Raw genomic sequence first — 14,072 nt, forward strand, 5'->3', positions numbered from 1 at the left:
CGTGCGTAACCAAAACAGTATGGAAAGATGAAGTCTAATGAAATTTTATATATATTATGATGTGGCCAATATCTTGCTTAGTGACCTTAATTTCTTTTGACTTTAATATGCATACGAATGCCGGACTTTTGAGAGAACCCTAGGTGTCACATGCAGACAAAGAAATGCATACACAGACAAATTGAAAATGGAAGCTGCGTGCGGGAAAGTCGCAGCAATGCGTGTAGGCACGCGGCGAGACAACCGGGGCGCACCTTTTTGGCCGGCCATGCACAGATTATAAACATTAAATTAACATTCTGCCGGGATTTCGCGAAAGTGACCTCTGCGATTTTCATCTGTTGAAGGAAGTTTGAATTCGAAAACACACAATTCTATTCAGTTCAGGTGTATTCGTATTGATAAACATGGTGAGATCCACGAACTAAATATTAAGGCATCTTCTCTTATCTTCTTACATTTTCATTTTACACGCTGGTTTTACTTCGCGCCTTTACCTTAACACCGAAGAGATAGGTAGAAAATCATCAACATACCTAATCTACCGCTATCGTATTTGAAAATTAGCAGTGAACTACACCACAGAAAAAAAAACAAACAGGTTGAAATAAGACAATCATGTTTTCCGTCCAAGTGGTTGCGATGGAAGGTGCCTCGAGCGTGACCAATCATAACTCATTGTCTGCTTCGTGTGTATCGTCCGAGGTTGCTACACTTCCCCACTCAGATTCCAAGCGATGCTACATTTGTGACTCATAGGTCATTGCAAAGTTCTTTATTGAGTATCTCCTAAAAGACCTTGATAATTTACAAGGGTCTCAATTAACGAACGAGGACAAAATTGAAAGAAAATTTGGAAAGCAGGCTCCGGGCCCTGAGGCTACCTGCCGGACACATAAGAGAGAGTTATTCCCCGCCCTATATAAGTTGAAAATAAACTTCTTAATAGATGCTCGTCAAATGAGTCATTATTTAAAATTCTGATTGCATGTTACCTGCATATGGCGTCACGCCACGTGACAGCCAGTAGAACCTTAAGAATAATGACATAAGAACGTTATCATCATCAGTGGATGGTAAAGCTTCAATAGTTGACCGGACTTGACATTGGCAATGCATTTGTGTTTTACATACTTAAAACGAAAATATACTTAAAACGTGTGATTACTACTTTACAATCGATAAGAATGAGGAACAAAATTAAATATGCTTCTTAATCCCGCCCGTAGCAATGTTTGAGAGACCATTACGATTATATTTTGCATAACAAAACATATTATTTCCGAACTATATCGGCTCTAAAAATACCGCACCTTTTATGATAATAACGACAATGAACTTGTACTTGTCAGTCTAAGATTTCTATTGGAATAAAAACAACCTCATTATTTAGAATATTAAGTAGTACTAACCTACTGTCTCATAAAACTCAACAAAATGTTGTATGACAAACTTACTTTGCACCCACGACAAATCGGCAGTTGTGTTAATTTGAATATGTAAATAGCATCAAGCAAACGGCATGCAGCCTACGTACTTCCGAAGTGGATATGAATTGAGGACCTATTTGCATAGCTAGTAAATGGCACTCGAAATGGATCTTATGACATTAAGTGTAAAGGCAGAATTAACTTAGGAATTTTTGCTGGGCTTGGGAATAGGGAAAGCATTGTCAATATTTAGAGACGTGCCTATTGATGGTATCTTTTTTAGCTAAGGCTTTCTGTTCAATCTCACCATATTTTACTTACACCTATAAAATAGGGTTCATTATGCTTAGAGTAACTAGAAATGCGACAGACATTTGCACTTAAGGAATCCAAGCGACTTCCTACCGTGCGCTGGCTTGAATATTTTGCGAGCATGTTTGTACGATTCTGCATCATGTTGCAACTTTTACGACCTCCACATAAACAGAGACGACTTTTAAATCCTCTATTTCCTTTATAAAGAAGTCACTTTGTTTGCATATTACAGAAACTCCGATGGATTTGATTTTTCTTGATTGATCTATTTAAATTGATTGAAAAGCAAGCAAGCCTTTAATGCACCCAACCCATTTTCCAGTAAATGGATTTATTCATCCCATATTCTTATTTAGCATAGGTCTAACGACAATATTCAATGTATGGTCTAGGTGAATAACTTGACTTCACTATTGGTGTCTCTCAGGGAGGTATACTAGACCCCACTTTCCTTAACCCACACAATCCATCAACTACATCGATGATTGATTCAAAGTTATTACTTGAGTCAAAATGTGTGTACTGTACACTGCCTTCGTCTTTCCATCACTTTTACCGTTCAGTCGCTACTATGAATGGTGCCAACCATTTTATACAATATTTTATGTGACGCGTTCCTTTGCGTAGTAAAGTAACTGAATCACAGCGGGTGATAGCGGCACGTTTACTATTATTTGTAGCTAATTGTTATACAGATGACATTGAATTGCAACTTTTCATAGATACACCGTACAGTAGGTATCAGTTCTGAAATAGAAAATGTTAATAAAATTCCCAGCTTTTCCTTAATTTTTCGTGTTATAATTTTCCTTTTAACATCGTAAAACTTTTAACAGTATCGGGAAAAATATAGACTATGGCTAACTGTTGAACAAACTATTGTACGGACATCAATTGTTAATTTAGCTTGAAAACATAGAATGCCGTATTTAGGTAAACATATAATTAGAAAATTGGAAGAAAGAACTTATTCCTATGCTTATCCTACTAATATTATACATATATGCGAAAGTGGATGTGTGATTGTTAGTCTGTCTCGCACTCAATCAACTGGACTGATTTGGTAAAATACTGTACACGTGTTGATTATAAACTGGTATTCGTAAGTAAATTTCGGGTTAAAAAGTACCCTTTTAAACCAGAAATTAGCGAACCCCCGGGGCATAGCTAGTAAAACCACCTTCAAGGGACAAATAGCTAAGAAGGCTGTCTTCGCCCTGCGCTGGTATTACTAACGATCGTAGAATGTCGCATCGCATACCTTTCCATCGGTCTCTAAAGGCGCGGTGTTGAAACTTGCCAACTGTGAACGTACACCGTGGTTAATACCAAGTAATGTTACAAGTTTGCAGCCGTACCACCTTTGTATTGAAGGTGGATGTAACTTGTTATTTGCTACGATGTGATATAAAAGATATACCTAATTAATAATACCGTGTGGTTTCCGGCACTAATACAAAAAATAATAGGACCACTCCATCTCTTTTCCTTCTTCCAAATCCTTTAACCAAATATTAATTAAGAACATACATACATAAATGAAGTGGCCTATCAGTATTTTGAAGGCTGTTGACTCTGTCTATCCTACAAAGGATGTAAACATGATTATGTGTATGTATAACGCATATGTATCAAAAAGAGACTTATTTCTCAGTAAGCAAAAAACTATTACATCAATATTTTAACTAACTAACAATATTTTTGCGTATAATGCTATACGTGTACATAAAAACAATATGCAATCGCTATCTTAGAATTTCTATTTATTTCTGCCTATCACAGATGCGCGCAAACCGGTACAAGGAGTGGCATTTGGGACTCGTTGGTAAATAATACTCTTAATTACGATGCTAACTGGAGAAAAAAATGCATTGAAGTTGGCAGTAAAACATCTTTGAATTGTCTGCTTAACTAAGGCTTAATGGTCACTTCTAGGAATTAATATTATATCCATACTTTGTGAATTCTGAATAATATAAACCTCACAACTTATTCGCAAACAAATGATTTGCAACACGCACTACTATCATCATCATTATAAGAGAATTGGATTACAAATTAGCGATTAAGATTGCCTTTAAATAAGATAGAGATGTTAATTTGAATCAAGACACAGCTAATCTACAAAAATTTAAATATAGTCGCCGACAGCGACATTCACTGCAGAAGAATGGTCCTTATCCTTCGTCGTCCACAGTTTAAAGTCAATTGTCCAATCTCTTTTCATTTTTCGTGACGGCTAACCAAGATTTCTTCTTCTAACCCTTCTACCTGAAGGTGGCCTGACCAGACCTTTGTAATTCAACATAAAGTTGTATTAGTTATACACAAATAGTAAATAGTCGATGACATCATGGCCGACCATTGGCGGCACGATTAGCTTTGCAAAAACAAGAATGTAATCATTGCTAATGATACAAGTTGAAATGCCAAAGAATTAAATACTGAAGGTAATCATTCAGTTTACATTTTTTAAGTTTCGTAGACGTAGGACGTTACCAGGACCAATGCTAGAACGATGATGTTTAAATAATTATTAAGAATTAGAAATATTGTATTAGCAATAAAGCTCTGCATTCTTAGTAACTAACGTAAAAAGAGTAACTCCGTAATGAAAAGGGTTTGAACGCTATGGTGGTGTTGTGTATAGTAATAGTAAGCTTTTCTTAATACGATTGTCACCTTACCTACATGTCACCGGATGGCTAGGAAGCAAATGTTTACTGGCTTACTCCATGTTTGCCAAATGTATTAGTCATTCGGAAATTTTAGCTGGACGCGAATCTGGATAAGAGCTAGTTAACTCTTATATTTACATCTTGCCAATAACGTTGCGATTAATAATGAAGAATTCCGTTTAATCAATCATACGTATGCGTGTATAAAGTTAATTTATAGCCTCAGAAAGTGTTAACACATCACAGACAAACTATTCTGGTGAAATCTCGTCTCCACACTTTCTACCGAAATCGATAGAAAAATACTCACTTGGTCGATGTGAAGCTAACTCGTTTGGTGGAATTTGAAATTATGTAATCAATTTTGGTGTTTTTACTTAATATGCACATATTTGAAGGTCGAAGCTATGGGCAGCGATCGCTCGATACGAAAATATTCGTTTAACTATTAATGATAAAAAATAACTTAACAACGCGCCTTGCAAATTTCCATATGGTTTTCATAGACGGACAGCGTGATACATAAGGAATATTAAGGTGTATAATATGTGCACAAAAAACTGTTGTGCAAGGTGCCAAAATTAAAGGTAGGAATTAAAATTACGCAAACAAAGTTGCATTGAGCAAGCGTCAAACTTGAAAACGTAGTGATGTTGTAGTGTGGGTAAGAAGTATTGATGATGCCTCAATGCCGACGTCTCCAAGACAAGATGATGTGAATGGATTATATGTGCCATTTGGATTATAATAAGTTGGCATTGGAATTCGCATTAATATTTTTTTAAATAAAAGTCCCTTTGAAAAAGATGTAGGTACTGTGAAATTATCCTCAGAACTAACCTAAAACCGTAACTACATTTAATGCACTCATTAATTTATTTTTATTGGTTTGTCTTAAGTCTCTAACTGACGTTATCTTTAAAAAAATAATTTACCTGTTTTAAAAAAAAACTATTTTAATTTAAAGCAGTCTGTCGTAATTTAAAACTAAACTCCAGCTAATTAATGGAACGCTAGCCCAGAGAAATCTCTGCTTTTATTCATTTAGATTAATAATCTTTATTCATGTAATGCCTACAATTAGGCATTACATCAGTATTTCGATTACGCAGGCTAACACACCGTAACCGGGCCGTGAACTTTACGACGGCTGACGTCAACATATTTTGTAAATCTTCACACAGTCCATTGTGGATTAGACTTTATCCATGTTTGCATGTTAGGCCAAAGCCTCCTCCTGCTCAGACCAATTATCAATTATGCGAAAGGGAATCGTGTGCGTCGTTATCAACCTCCTGCCGGCCGATTGTACTGAATGCGTCTTATTGTGAAGAACTTGGAACATTTAAGCAAAAATCCTGGCTTGCGTATGTAAACTTTTTGTAGCCAATTCTTCATCTAAGGCAAAGTGGAGTGGAGGAAGTCAAACGGCAGAGATAGCACTATGCGTGTTGTAGGTAATGAAGACTTTACGATAATGAGACGAAATGTCTTCTACTTTAATCTTGACAGATTGATTGTGGTCGTCAATTAAAAACGTTCGCTGACCATGTTACAGTTCCATGATGGAACTACTGATTTGGCGCAATTCCTGTCAAATCGCAGCCCTTCGCGTAGTTACACTCATGAACAGCGTAATTACTTAATTTGTTTTATATAATAAATAAAAAAGGTCTGACAAGTAGAATAGATCGACGCATTTCACTTTCCCGCTTGGAAATCTTGAATCTCCAGATATTACTGAAGCGTTACAAGACTAATCTCGCACACACGTAGGTAGGTATTTGTATAGTCTCGTTCGTACATTATGTCGATGCAACGCTACGTGCCTAGAAATCAAAGGCCAAGAAAAAAAGTAGCCAAACGGAAGACGAAACATCTCTCTTTGATTTTATCTAATCAGATTTATTTGGACACGAGTGATAACTTTTGTTTAATATCTGAGGATGCCGAAAACCAGAGTCTTGTTAGGGTCGCGGACACGGTAAGGCCCCGGGGGGTCCCAATGGAGAGGAAGCAACTAGGAAGAATTTGTCATGATCAGTTTTCGCCGTTCTTCATTTCTGGATTATCAGTAATGTCTCAGCAATTGGTCCGCCATTAGGACGTTGTTACGAGAACAAACAGGTTTTCTTACCAATGTTTTTTGAGTAAAGTTAAAAAGTTATAGAAAAGACCCATATTGAGATTAACTCCCAAGATGATGACATTTGAAGGCCGGCTACTGTAGCACTTTGCGTAGACTGCCGCCATCTTATCCCTTACAGGGTAGACAGAGCCGATAATTACAAGTCGCCACCGTAGTAGGTATAACATGCGCGACGTGAAACGGAACAGCGCGAGCGATAGTTTATCGCGCAATAAAAAGGGCGTCGAGGGTTCCATGTTACAAATTTTAATGAAATTCATATAGTCCTACCTAATAGGTTTCTAACCCATCGTCTAAGAAAAGAACACCAAGTTTCCTTTGATTGAATTTTACGACGTGTGGGGGCGGGAAGAAAAACAGCTGACACACTATTCTTCGCTAGTGGATCTAGGGATCTATAAGGGTATAAGCTAGGTATAATATGGAAGCGTTCACTATAATATGAAGGTTATTAGTTACTTAGGTAGTACTATAATTACTTTTTACGAAATTGGTAGATATGTAGGCAGGTCCGACATACCTACACGGGAAAGAGATACAGTGGTACCCGTGGGTTTTTTTTTTGTCTATGAGGTGGTAAGCACAAGGCTATTGATGTCAGTGTTTACCGTAACCTTAGTCCTACCTACTTTTGTAAATATGAGACAGCTAGGTATTTTTATTTATAGCCCTGTGTGCTCTTTTCTTCAAACCAAGGTTAATGACCGGGGGTCAAGTTATCGGTCTTGGTCGTGGCAAAACCGTGATCCTTTTATAGGGTCAGGTAAAACAACAACATAATGAATTAGGTCCTGTTACAGAAAGTAAGTTTGTGTACCTTTCTTTATAGATGCCAAATATGTATGACTTAGCACGTAGGTAGTTACTAACCTACACTTTTTGAGCTTATTAGGTAGATACCCAAGTAATGAAGGTACCTAAATTACATAGTTTACTTTATAAATAAGCCCAATGGCAGATAGGAAGTAGGTACCTACCTACTTGCCTTACCTAGCAAGTACTATGTAACTTTAAAGTTTTACAGGCAGTACATAATCCTCGGTTAGTACAAGTTACTAAAGCAGAACTTTTTTTGAAAAGGCTTATCGAAGGTAATAACAAAACCTCAACGTCACACAGACACGTACGCTTTATAAGTAGGTAGACTTACAGGTAAATACTCTCGAGACACCGAAGTTCCTTGAAAACCTCCGTCAACTTTCACTAAACTTCATAACACAAATACCAAACACTCTGTCACAATATTATTCACTTATTAATAACAAATTAACACTCGTGTAACAGTAATTATCACACATATTTTGATTACACCGTAAAATGTAGCAAAATTCGCTGCCGCCGCGGCGCTGTCACGGGCGAATAAAAAAAGACTGGTTGTGTTCGGATGGAGGTTGTGCGAAGCGAACGCAACCACCGCATTCCACGAGTCAACAACGAGTACATAAAAAGCATCTGTCTCGCTTGTTCCTACCACCAAGTCTTAAGTGCGAAAAGGAGAAATGAGCTCACTTATTTGTAGGTAGGGCCCGTTATTCAAACACAGGTAAACGCGGCATTTTAATTTTGTTAATTAATTAACAATAAATAGCTATGAAGTTTCATTTGTTGTAGATTATATACTTACTTTCACTAATACCTAACCTACCTAATAAAAGTAGACCATTAAAAAAGTTTAATATAATGATAATAGCTAAGTTTACTGCAGGTACACTTAGGTAACTATTTACCACAAACCACAAAATGTACAATATTATCAAATAGGTACATAATTCAATACCACCCTTTAGCTCTTATATATAAACAAGCAACAAGCAAAGTTGATTTATTTATATTTTGAATGTCCTGATGAATTTACATAAGCAAGTTTTTAGCGTTGAGTTGTTTTCAGCGGCTGCTGCTTAGATTTATTTATTATCAACTCAAATCAAAGGGCTGAAATGAGGAACAATAGAATTCTGAATAATACAAGACAATAAAAGTGCTAAATTGAACTTAAAACTATAGTCATATTGTGTGGTCATTACATACCGCAACCAAGTTTTGTTTTTAATAATCCCTTGTCAAAAAGTTTCTTAAAGAGATTTTTTCAAAGAATACGGCTCTGAAATCGAATCAGAATCGAACATTGCAGAAACAAAATTAATCTTATAATAATGGTGACAGCTTACAGATTTTGGAAGACTCTAGCACAGTCCACAGTCCTTGGGGCAATGGCGCGCGGGAGCTTTACGAGGCGCTCAGCAAACATCTGAGGAAGGCAACATGGGAATGCTGCCTGCGTTATGAGAACCCTTCCTAGAAATCAAACTTAAATTATATTTCTTTTTGTCTATAATATTTGAAGTTTTTTTTTAAATTATTAAATAATATAAGATATAATTATACATACAACTGTGCCGCTATGAAAAAACAGAGACAGTCAAAGGAACTCGACATCGCCTGACATTTTCGATTGTCATTGTCAAAATTGTCAAACGAAAATAAAAAAGACGTCTAATCAAAAAATAAATAAATTGCTTGCTCGCTCTTGCTTGGATAAAATATTTAGATATTCTTCTCTTACAATTTTTAAATCGAGGCTAAATATAACTATTCGTCGAAAGAACTTTTAACTCTCTTAGTTTCACAATGCCTAAAGTACGCCGAAGCCGAAAATCACCACCAGAAGGTTGGGAGCTCATTGAACCAACTCTAGAAGAATTGGAACAAAAAATGCGAGAAGGTAAGCTATCGGTTTTATACATACAAAATGATGTTTTTATTCCTCTACGGGAAGACCTACTTCAGTCTTCAAAAGACTGTAAGACCAAGTTCAGTTTGATGTAATTTTCATACAAATAATGATAGGTTAGGCTAGCCCATCGCCTAAAAGAATGCGAACTTTCTTACCCTTTTTCTCGATTGACTTTACTGGTATACTTTCTCATTTAAAAAATTCTCTTTCATAATAATAATCCCCGCCAAATAACAATTCATTTTCAATTCCAGCTGAAACTGAGCCACATGAAGGAAAACGTAAACAGGAATCACTATGGCCTATATTCAAAATACACCATCAGAAGTCCAGATATATTTACGACTTGTTCTACAGACGAAAAGCCATAAGCAGAGAGTTATATCAATACTGTTTAGATGAAAAGATTGCTGACGGAAACTTGATAGCTAAATGGAAGAAGACAGGTTATGAGAACTTGTGTTGCCTGCGTTGTATTCAAACAAGGGACACAAATTTTGCCACAAATTGTATTTGTCGTGTCCCAAAGAGCAAGTTGGAGGAAGGCAGGATTGTAGAGTGTGTTCATTGTGGCTGCAGAGGCTGCTCTGGATAATGTAGGTAAATTAATTTGTATGGAAAATGGTTCATAGTAATTAAATATGTATTTTAAGGCAATTTTGCAAGTTTTATTTAAATCAAGATGATTACAGCTAGTTTGTCCCCTGTGAGGAGAAAAATAGCTTTTTGTGCTGTTGCACTGTATTTTTGCATGAATAAAAAAAGGAGTACAGTGTGCCAAGGCTTTAGATTCAAGAGTTTCCTCCAGGTCATTTTCATATTAATTCCCAAAAGGAATAAAGTTTAAATTCTATGTGAAGAAATAGACATAAGATTTGTAGGGATTAATTCCAATGAAAAATTTAATTTTCTCAGCACGTTATTTAGTCATATCAGAACAGTTTGACCCTTTTAAAAATGCATATATTTTAGAATCTAGAAACTTGCAGGTCAGTTTGGATTTGATAAAAATAAAACTCTGTTAAATATTTTTCAATCAAAAAATATTTGTATTTGGATGGAATGGTATAAATTTTTATCTATTTAACAATCATAACATTTATTATTCAATGACATTCAATTTCTATTAAGTAGTTATGTTTTACATAACATTATTTTAATTAATTAACTACCTACATACCTACTAAATTTAGGCATTTTCAGTTGCTTTAATTTCACAGAACTTTGTAAACAATGATGCAAAGTAAATTATTTAAACTTTAAGTGAAACATGAGATCAACGATAATTTTATAATTATGTAACAATAATGTTGTAGGTACATCCCAGTACTTCAGTATAAAAACTAAATAGAAAAAATAATTACTTCAATTTTGATCATGATAATAATGATCACACAAACAAAAAATAAACTTCTTTCCAATGAAAAGGTCTAACAAAAGGCTTGGTTCAGTATATGAATAGGAAGCACTAAATAATAATTTCTTTTGAGATTACTTAAAGTGCTCGTATTAAGAATGTTCCTCAAAAAGTTTCTTGAGAATTATTTTGTATTTTATATGTAACTAATGTTCCACCATAAATAGTTATCCTTATTGGTTAGACCTCTTCTTATATAATTATAAAAAAACTAATTAACAATCAGTCTTGGCATAACGCTCTGAAGTGTTCTACACTAAGAGATTCTTAAGTAAATCACAACCATTCAATTATTTATTATAAGTATAGATAAGACTATAGTTATCAACATCTTATACATCAATGGGTTTGTGATCCAATTCTTTGCCAAGCTCTAAAATTAATTCCTTATAAATAATAGGATTGACATTTTTACCTAATGAGTACAGTATGAACCAGTCACCATAGCCAAAAGTGTTCACGATTTTCGACACCACGCTACGGCGTACATAACGTAACTGTCCCATTATCATGAATGTACGCAATGGCGCCAGAGATATCACTAATAAACGGAACAGCAAGGCCATAGCAGAGACTAATGCAAGAAAGATCAACCAAAACCACAGAATAAGAAATATCCTCTCGTTGACAATATTTAAAGGCAGTACGCAAAGCCGATCCTTCAGTTGTAATGTACCAGTAGGGCCGTATTTTCGGAGCCAGCACTTGGTGAGCTTCGGGAAGAACTGATCCATAGGATTGATGAGGTCGTAGTCTATCATGTTATCTGGCACTTTTGGCGTGTGCGTGAAAGCGGCAATAGCAGCACCATAGTTCCGGAAAGCACCACCAAGGAACTTGTCTAGTAGGAATATTTGACCAACCTGTAAAATTATAATTATAATTTTAACTTCACATATATTCTACTGTTTGCTATGATTATCAGGGGGAGTTAAACTAGGCACCTCTTAGATATATGTATATGTTACAGTTAAAACTAGTTTTTAGATAGAACGCGTTTTCCCTAGTTAGAACTAGTTTTTACTAAATGCCTTTGTTAAAACTAGAATTAACTAATGCTCAAAGTTAAATATCAGTTAAAAAAAGTTCTTACTAGACAACACGCGTTTTTCCGAAGAGAGTCTGTTAAAACTGTTCCGCCCAAGGTCAAAAAGGTGTCTCTGCAAGAAAAATGGTTGCCTTTGTAACTCTAAGTGCCACGATAGTTTGTCTTGTAATAAAAAGTAGGTCCTCATCCTTTTTATAAATTTAAGATTGTTTAATTTTTATATTGTATGACATCTTAAACCACACAGTGTGCGAGTGCACACTGAGTGGTTTAAGATTGAGAAAGGTTTATCCTGACACAAACACTCGAATCCTCATATAAAGATTTCAGTGCTCGTATTAAGAGACTGCTCACCCCATGCATTGAAAGTGCTGACCACAATTCATTCCTCTCAACTCTGTCGTACAATATAATAAAATTAAACAATCTTAAATTTATAAAAAAATGAGGACCTACTTGTTATTTCAAGACAAACTATCGTGGCACTTTGAGTTACAAAGGCAACCATTTTTCTTGCAGAGACACCTTTTTGACCTTGGTCGGAACAGTTTTAACTGACTCTCTTCGGAAAAACGCGTGTTGTCTAGTAAGAACTTGTTTTAACTGATATTTAATTCTGAGCATTAGTTTATTCTAGTTTTAACAAAGGCATTTAGTAAAAACTAGTTTTAACTAGGGATAACGCGTTCTATCTAAAAACTAGTTTTAACTGTAACTTATATATATAATGAAGTAAAGAGTGGCTTTCATTAGTATATTAAGCATTAATTTAGTATATTGTACTAAGAGGATAACAGTGAAAATAGACAATTCCTTCTTAATTTTTCATTACTAAAATTCTCACCTGAATATGTTTTGTTAATTTAAAAAAAAATTCACAAGTTCACATTTTTTTCTGTTACTTACCATGAGAAGAACAGGCTGGGTGAAAGTCTAGTATATTTCAATTTAAATAAAATGTTAATAATCTCTCTCTCTCTCTTAATACATGGATGACATATAATACATGGATGGAGACTTACCACATTGGCTAGGTTCAAAAACTCACAAAGTGCATATCGCAGTGCATAGGTGTTGTGGGTATAGATATTGGTGTGAGTTAAGTAGGAAACCAGCTCTCTACGGAAGTCTGACCACAATTCCTTCGAAACAATAGGACTACCTGGAAATTGTTAAACAGCAAAATTTAAAAACCAATTGTAAATTTTACATCTACATGTACATTTACTGGAGGGGTAAGCAGAGACTATTCATTTGCTATTTTTAATGTTTGAAATATTGGGAAGAGGGTACTCAGCCCCCTTGGCATGGAAGACGCGCAACGCCTTTTTGATTGCCGAAAAAACCACAGCTGTTTGCTTTTATGTCTTGAAATGAGGCAGAGATAGTTTATTGGGCGATAAAAATGCCATCACCATGTCATACTACAGGGGTAGATAGATGTTCTAATTTATCTCTGCAATATTTCATCTAATATTGCTGCTGCCATGCTGTGGGTGCAGGTGTAATTTATGCTTTTTTCCTAGGGTAAAAGTACCTACTAGACCTGTGCAAACCTAGGACAAGTTTAACATACCTTTTTTTCTCATAATACTTTCTAGAAACTTACTCAAGTCTGCAGCCAATGCTTTCAACCTTCCGCCTTCCCAGATCTTCCACAGGTACCGTGGAGTGTAGAACATGACAGCTTGCCCAAGCAGCACAAAGCAAACCCACTGGTAGTAAGTATGTTTGATCTGCTCATCGTTAAAAGATTCTGGACCCACTCCAACATATGCATAGTTTATGCCTTGTTTACCTGAAATGTATGGAATAATGTTAGAAAACAGTTTTCATGATTATCCATGACAGACGACCACTTTAATTTGAAAACAATTGTGGGTCATTGACCCCGTTTGAAAATGTTTGCATTCCAGAATGGATATCTTGATGTGTGTGTGCAGATAAAACATAACATACAACGCATAAGGAGAATGCGAAAAAAGAGAAAGTATTTAGATAATCTCCTGTTTTACAAATGAGTAAATTCTTACCGCCAAGCCTACTCTTCAAGGTGTAGGTTCCGTAAATCCAGCAATAACTATTGACAGCATCCTTATCTGTATCCTTTTCGCTATCGGCCATGCAGTGAATTGGCTCCCCAAAGAACTGCTTTGAAGTCACCAATAATGTGAAGACCAGCAACATGATAACAGTGACTTTGTAGTGCATGCGAAAAACGTTGTTATCCGTGCAAACATTCTCATATTTGAGAAAAGCCCGAAAGGGCATAAATAGGTCTATCATTTTGTAACAATTGCT

At 35.6% G+C, this 14,072-nt stretch overlaps 3 protein-coding genes across 3 annotated transcripts in view; 1 reads left to right on the forward strand and 2 right to left on the reverse strand.

The window, feature by feature from the left end:
- LOC106140935 (unconventional myosin-XV) overlaps window positions 1-7,920 on the reverse strand; it is a 98,138-nt gene extending 90,218 nt beyond the window's left edge. The window contains exon 1 of the mRNA XM_013342590.2: window positions 7,723-7,920. The gene's annotated coding sequence lies outside the window, so the exon portion shown is untranslated. The remainder of the gene's footprint in view (window positions 1-7,722) is intronic.
- Window positions 7,921-9,053: 1,133 nt separating this feature from the next.
- LOC106142432 (protein BUD31 homolog) lies at window positions 9,054-9,963 on the forward strand. Its single transcript, XM_013344179.2, has 2 exons — window positions 9,054-9,294; window positions 9,561-9,963. The coding sequence occupies exons 1-2, from the start codon at window positions 9,201-9,203 to the stop codon at window positions 9,899-9,901; spliced, it is 435 nt and encodes a 144-aa protein (XP_013199633.1). The 5' UTR covers window positions 9,054-9,200; the 3' UTR covers window positions 9,902-9,963.
- Window positions 9,964-10,384: 421 nt separating this feature from the next.
- LOC106140956 (innexin inx2) lies at window positions 10,385-14,057 on the reverse strand. The gene is made up of 4 exons (XM_013342611.2): window positions 13,805-14,057; window positions 13,381-13,569; window positions 12,794-12,933; window positions 10,385-11,586 (listed from the first exon to the last, which is right to left on the reverse strand). The coding sequence occupies exons 1-4, from the start codon at window positions 14,055-14,057 to the stop codon at window positions 11,056-11,058; spliced, it is 1,113 nt and encodes a 370-aa protein (XP_013198065.1). The 3' UTR covers window positions 10,385-11,055.
- Between the last annotated feature and the right edge of the window lie 15 nt (window positions 14,058-14,072).

The sequence above is a fragment of the Amyelois transitella genome, chromosome 12 (assembly GCF_032362555.1).
Source record: "Amyelois transitella isolate CPQ chromosome 12, ilAmyTran1.1, whole genome shotgun sequence".
NCBI lineage: Eukaryota > Metazoa > Arthropoda > Insecta > Lepidoptera > Pyralidae > Amyelois > Amyelois transitella.

Excerpts from the sequence above, each read along its gene's own strand:
- LOC106142432 (XM_013344179.2), top strand. The coding sequence starts at position 9,201 with ATGCCTAAAGTACGCCGAAGCCGAAAATCACCACCAGAAGGTTGGGAG. Across the intron at positions 9,295-9,560 it reads GGAACAAAAAATGCGAGAAG|CTGAAACTGAGCCACATGAA; the intron begins GTAAGCTATCGG and ends TTTCAATTCCAG.
- LOC106140956 (XM_013342611.2), bottom strand. The coding sequence starts at position 14,057 with ATGATAGACCTATTTATGCCCTTTCGGGCTTTTCTCAAATATGAGAAT. Across the intron at positions 13,570-13,804 it reads CTTGAAGAGTAGGCTTGGCG|GTAAACAAGGCATAAACTAT; the intron begins GTAAGAATTTAC and ends CATACATTTCAG. Across the intron at positions 12,934-13,380 it reads AGCATTGGCTGCAGACTTGA|GTAGTCCTATTGTTTCGAAG; the intron begins GTAAGTTTCTAG and ends AACAATTTCCAG.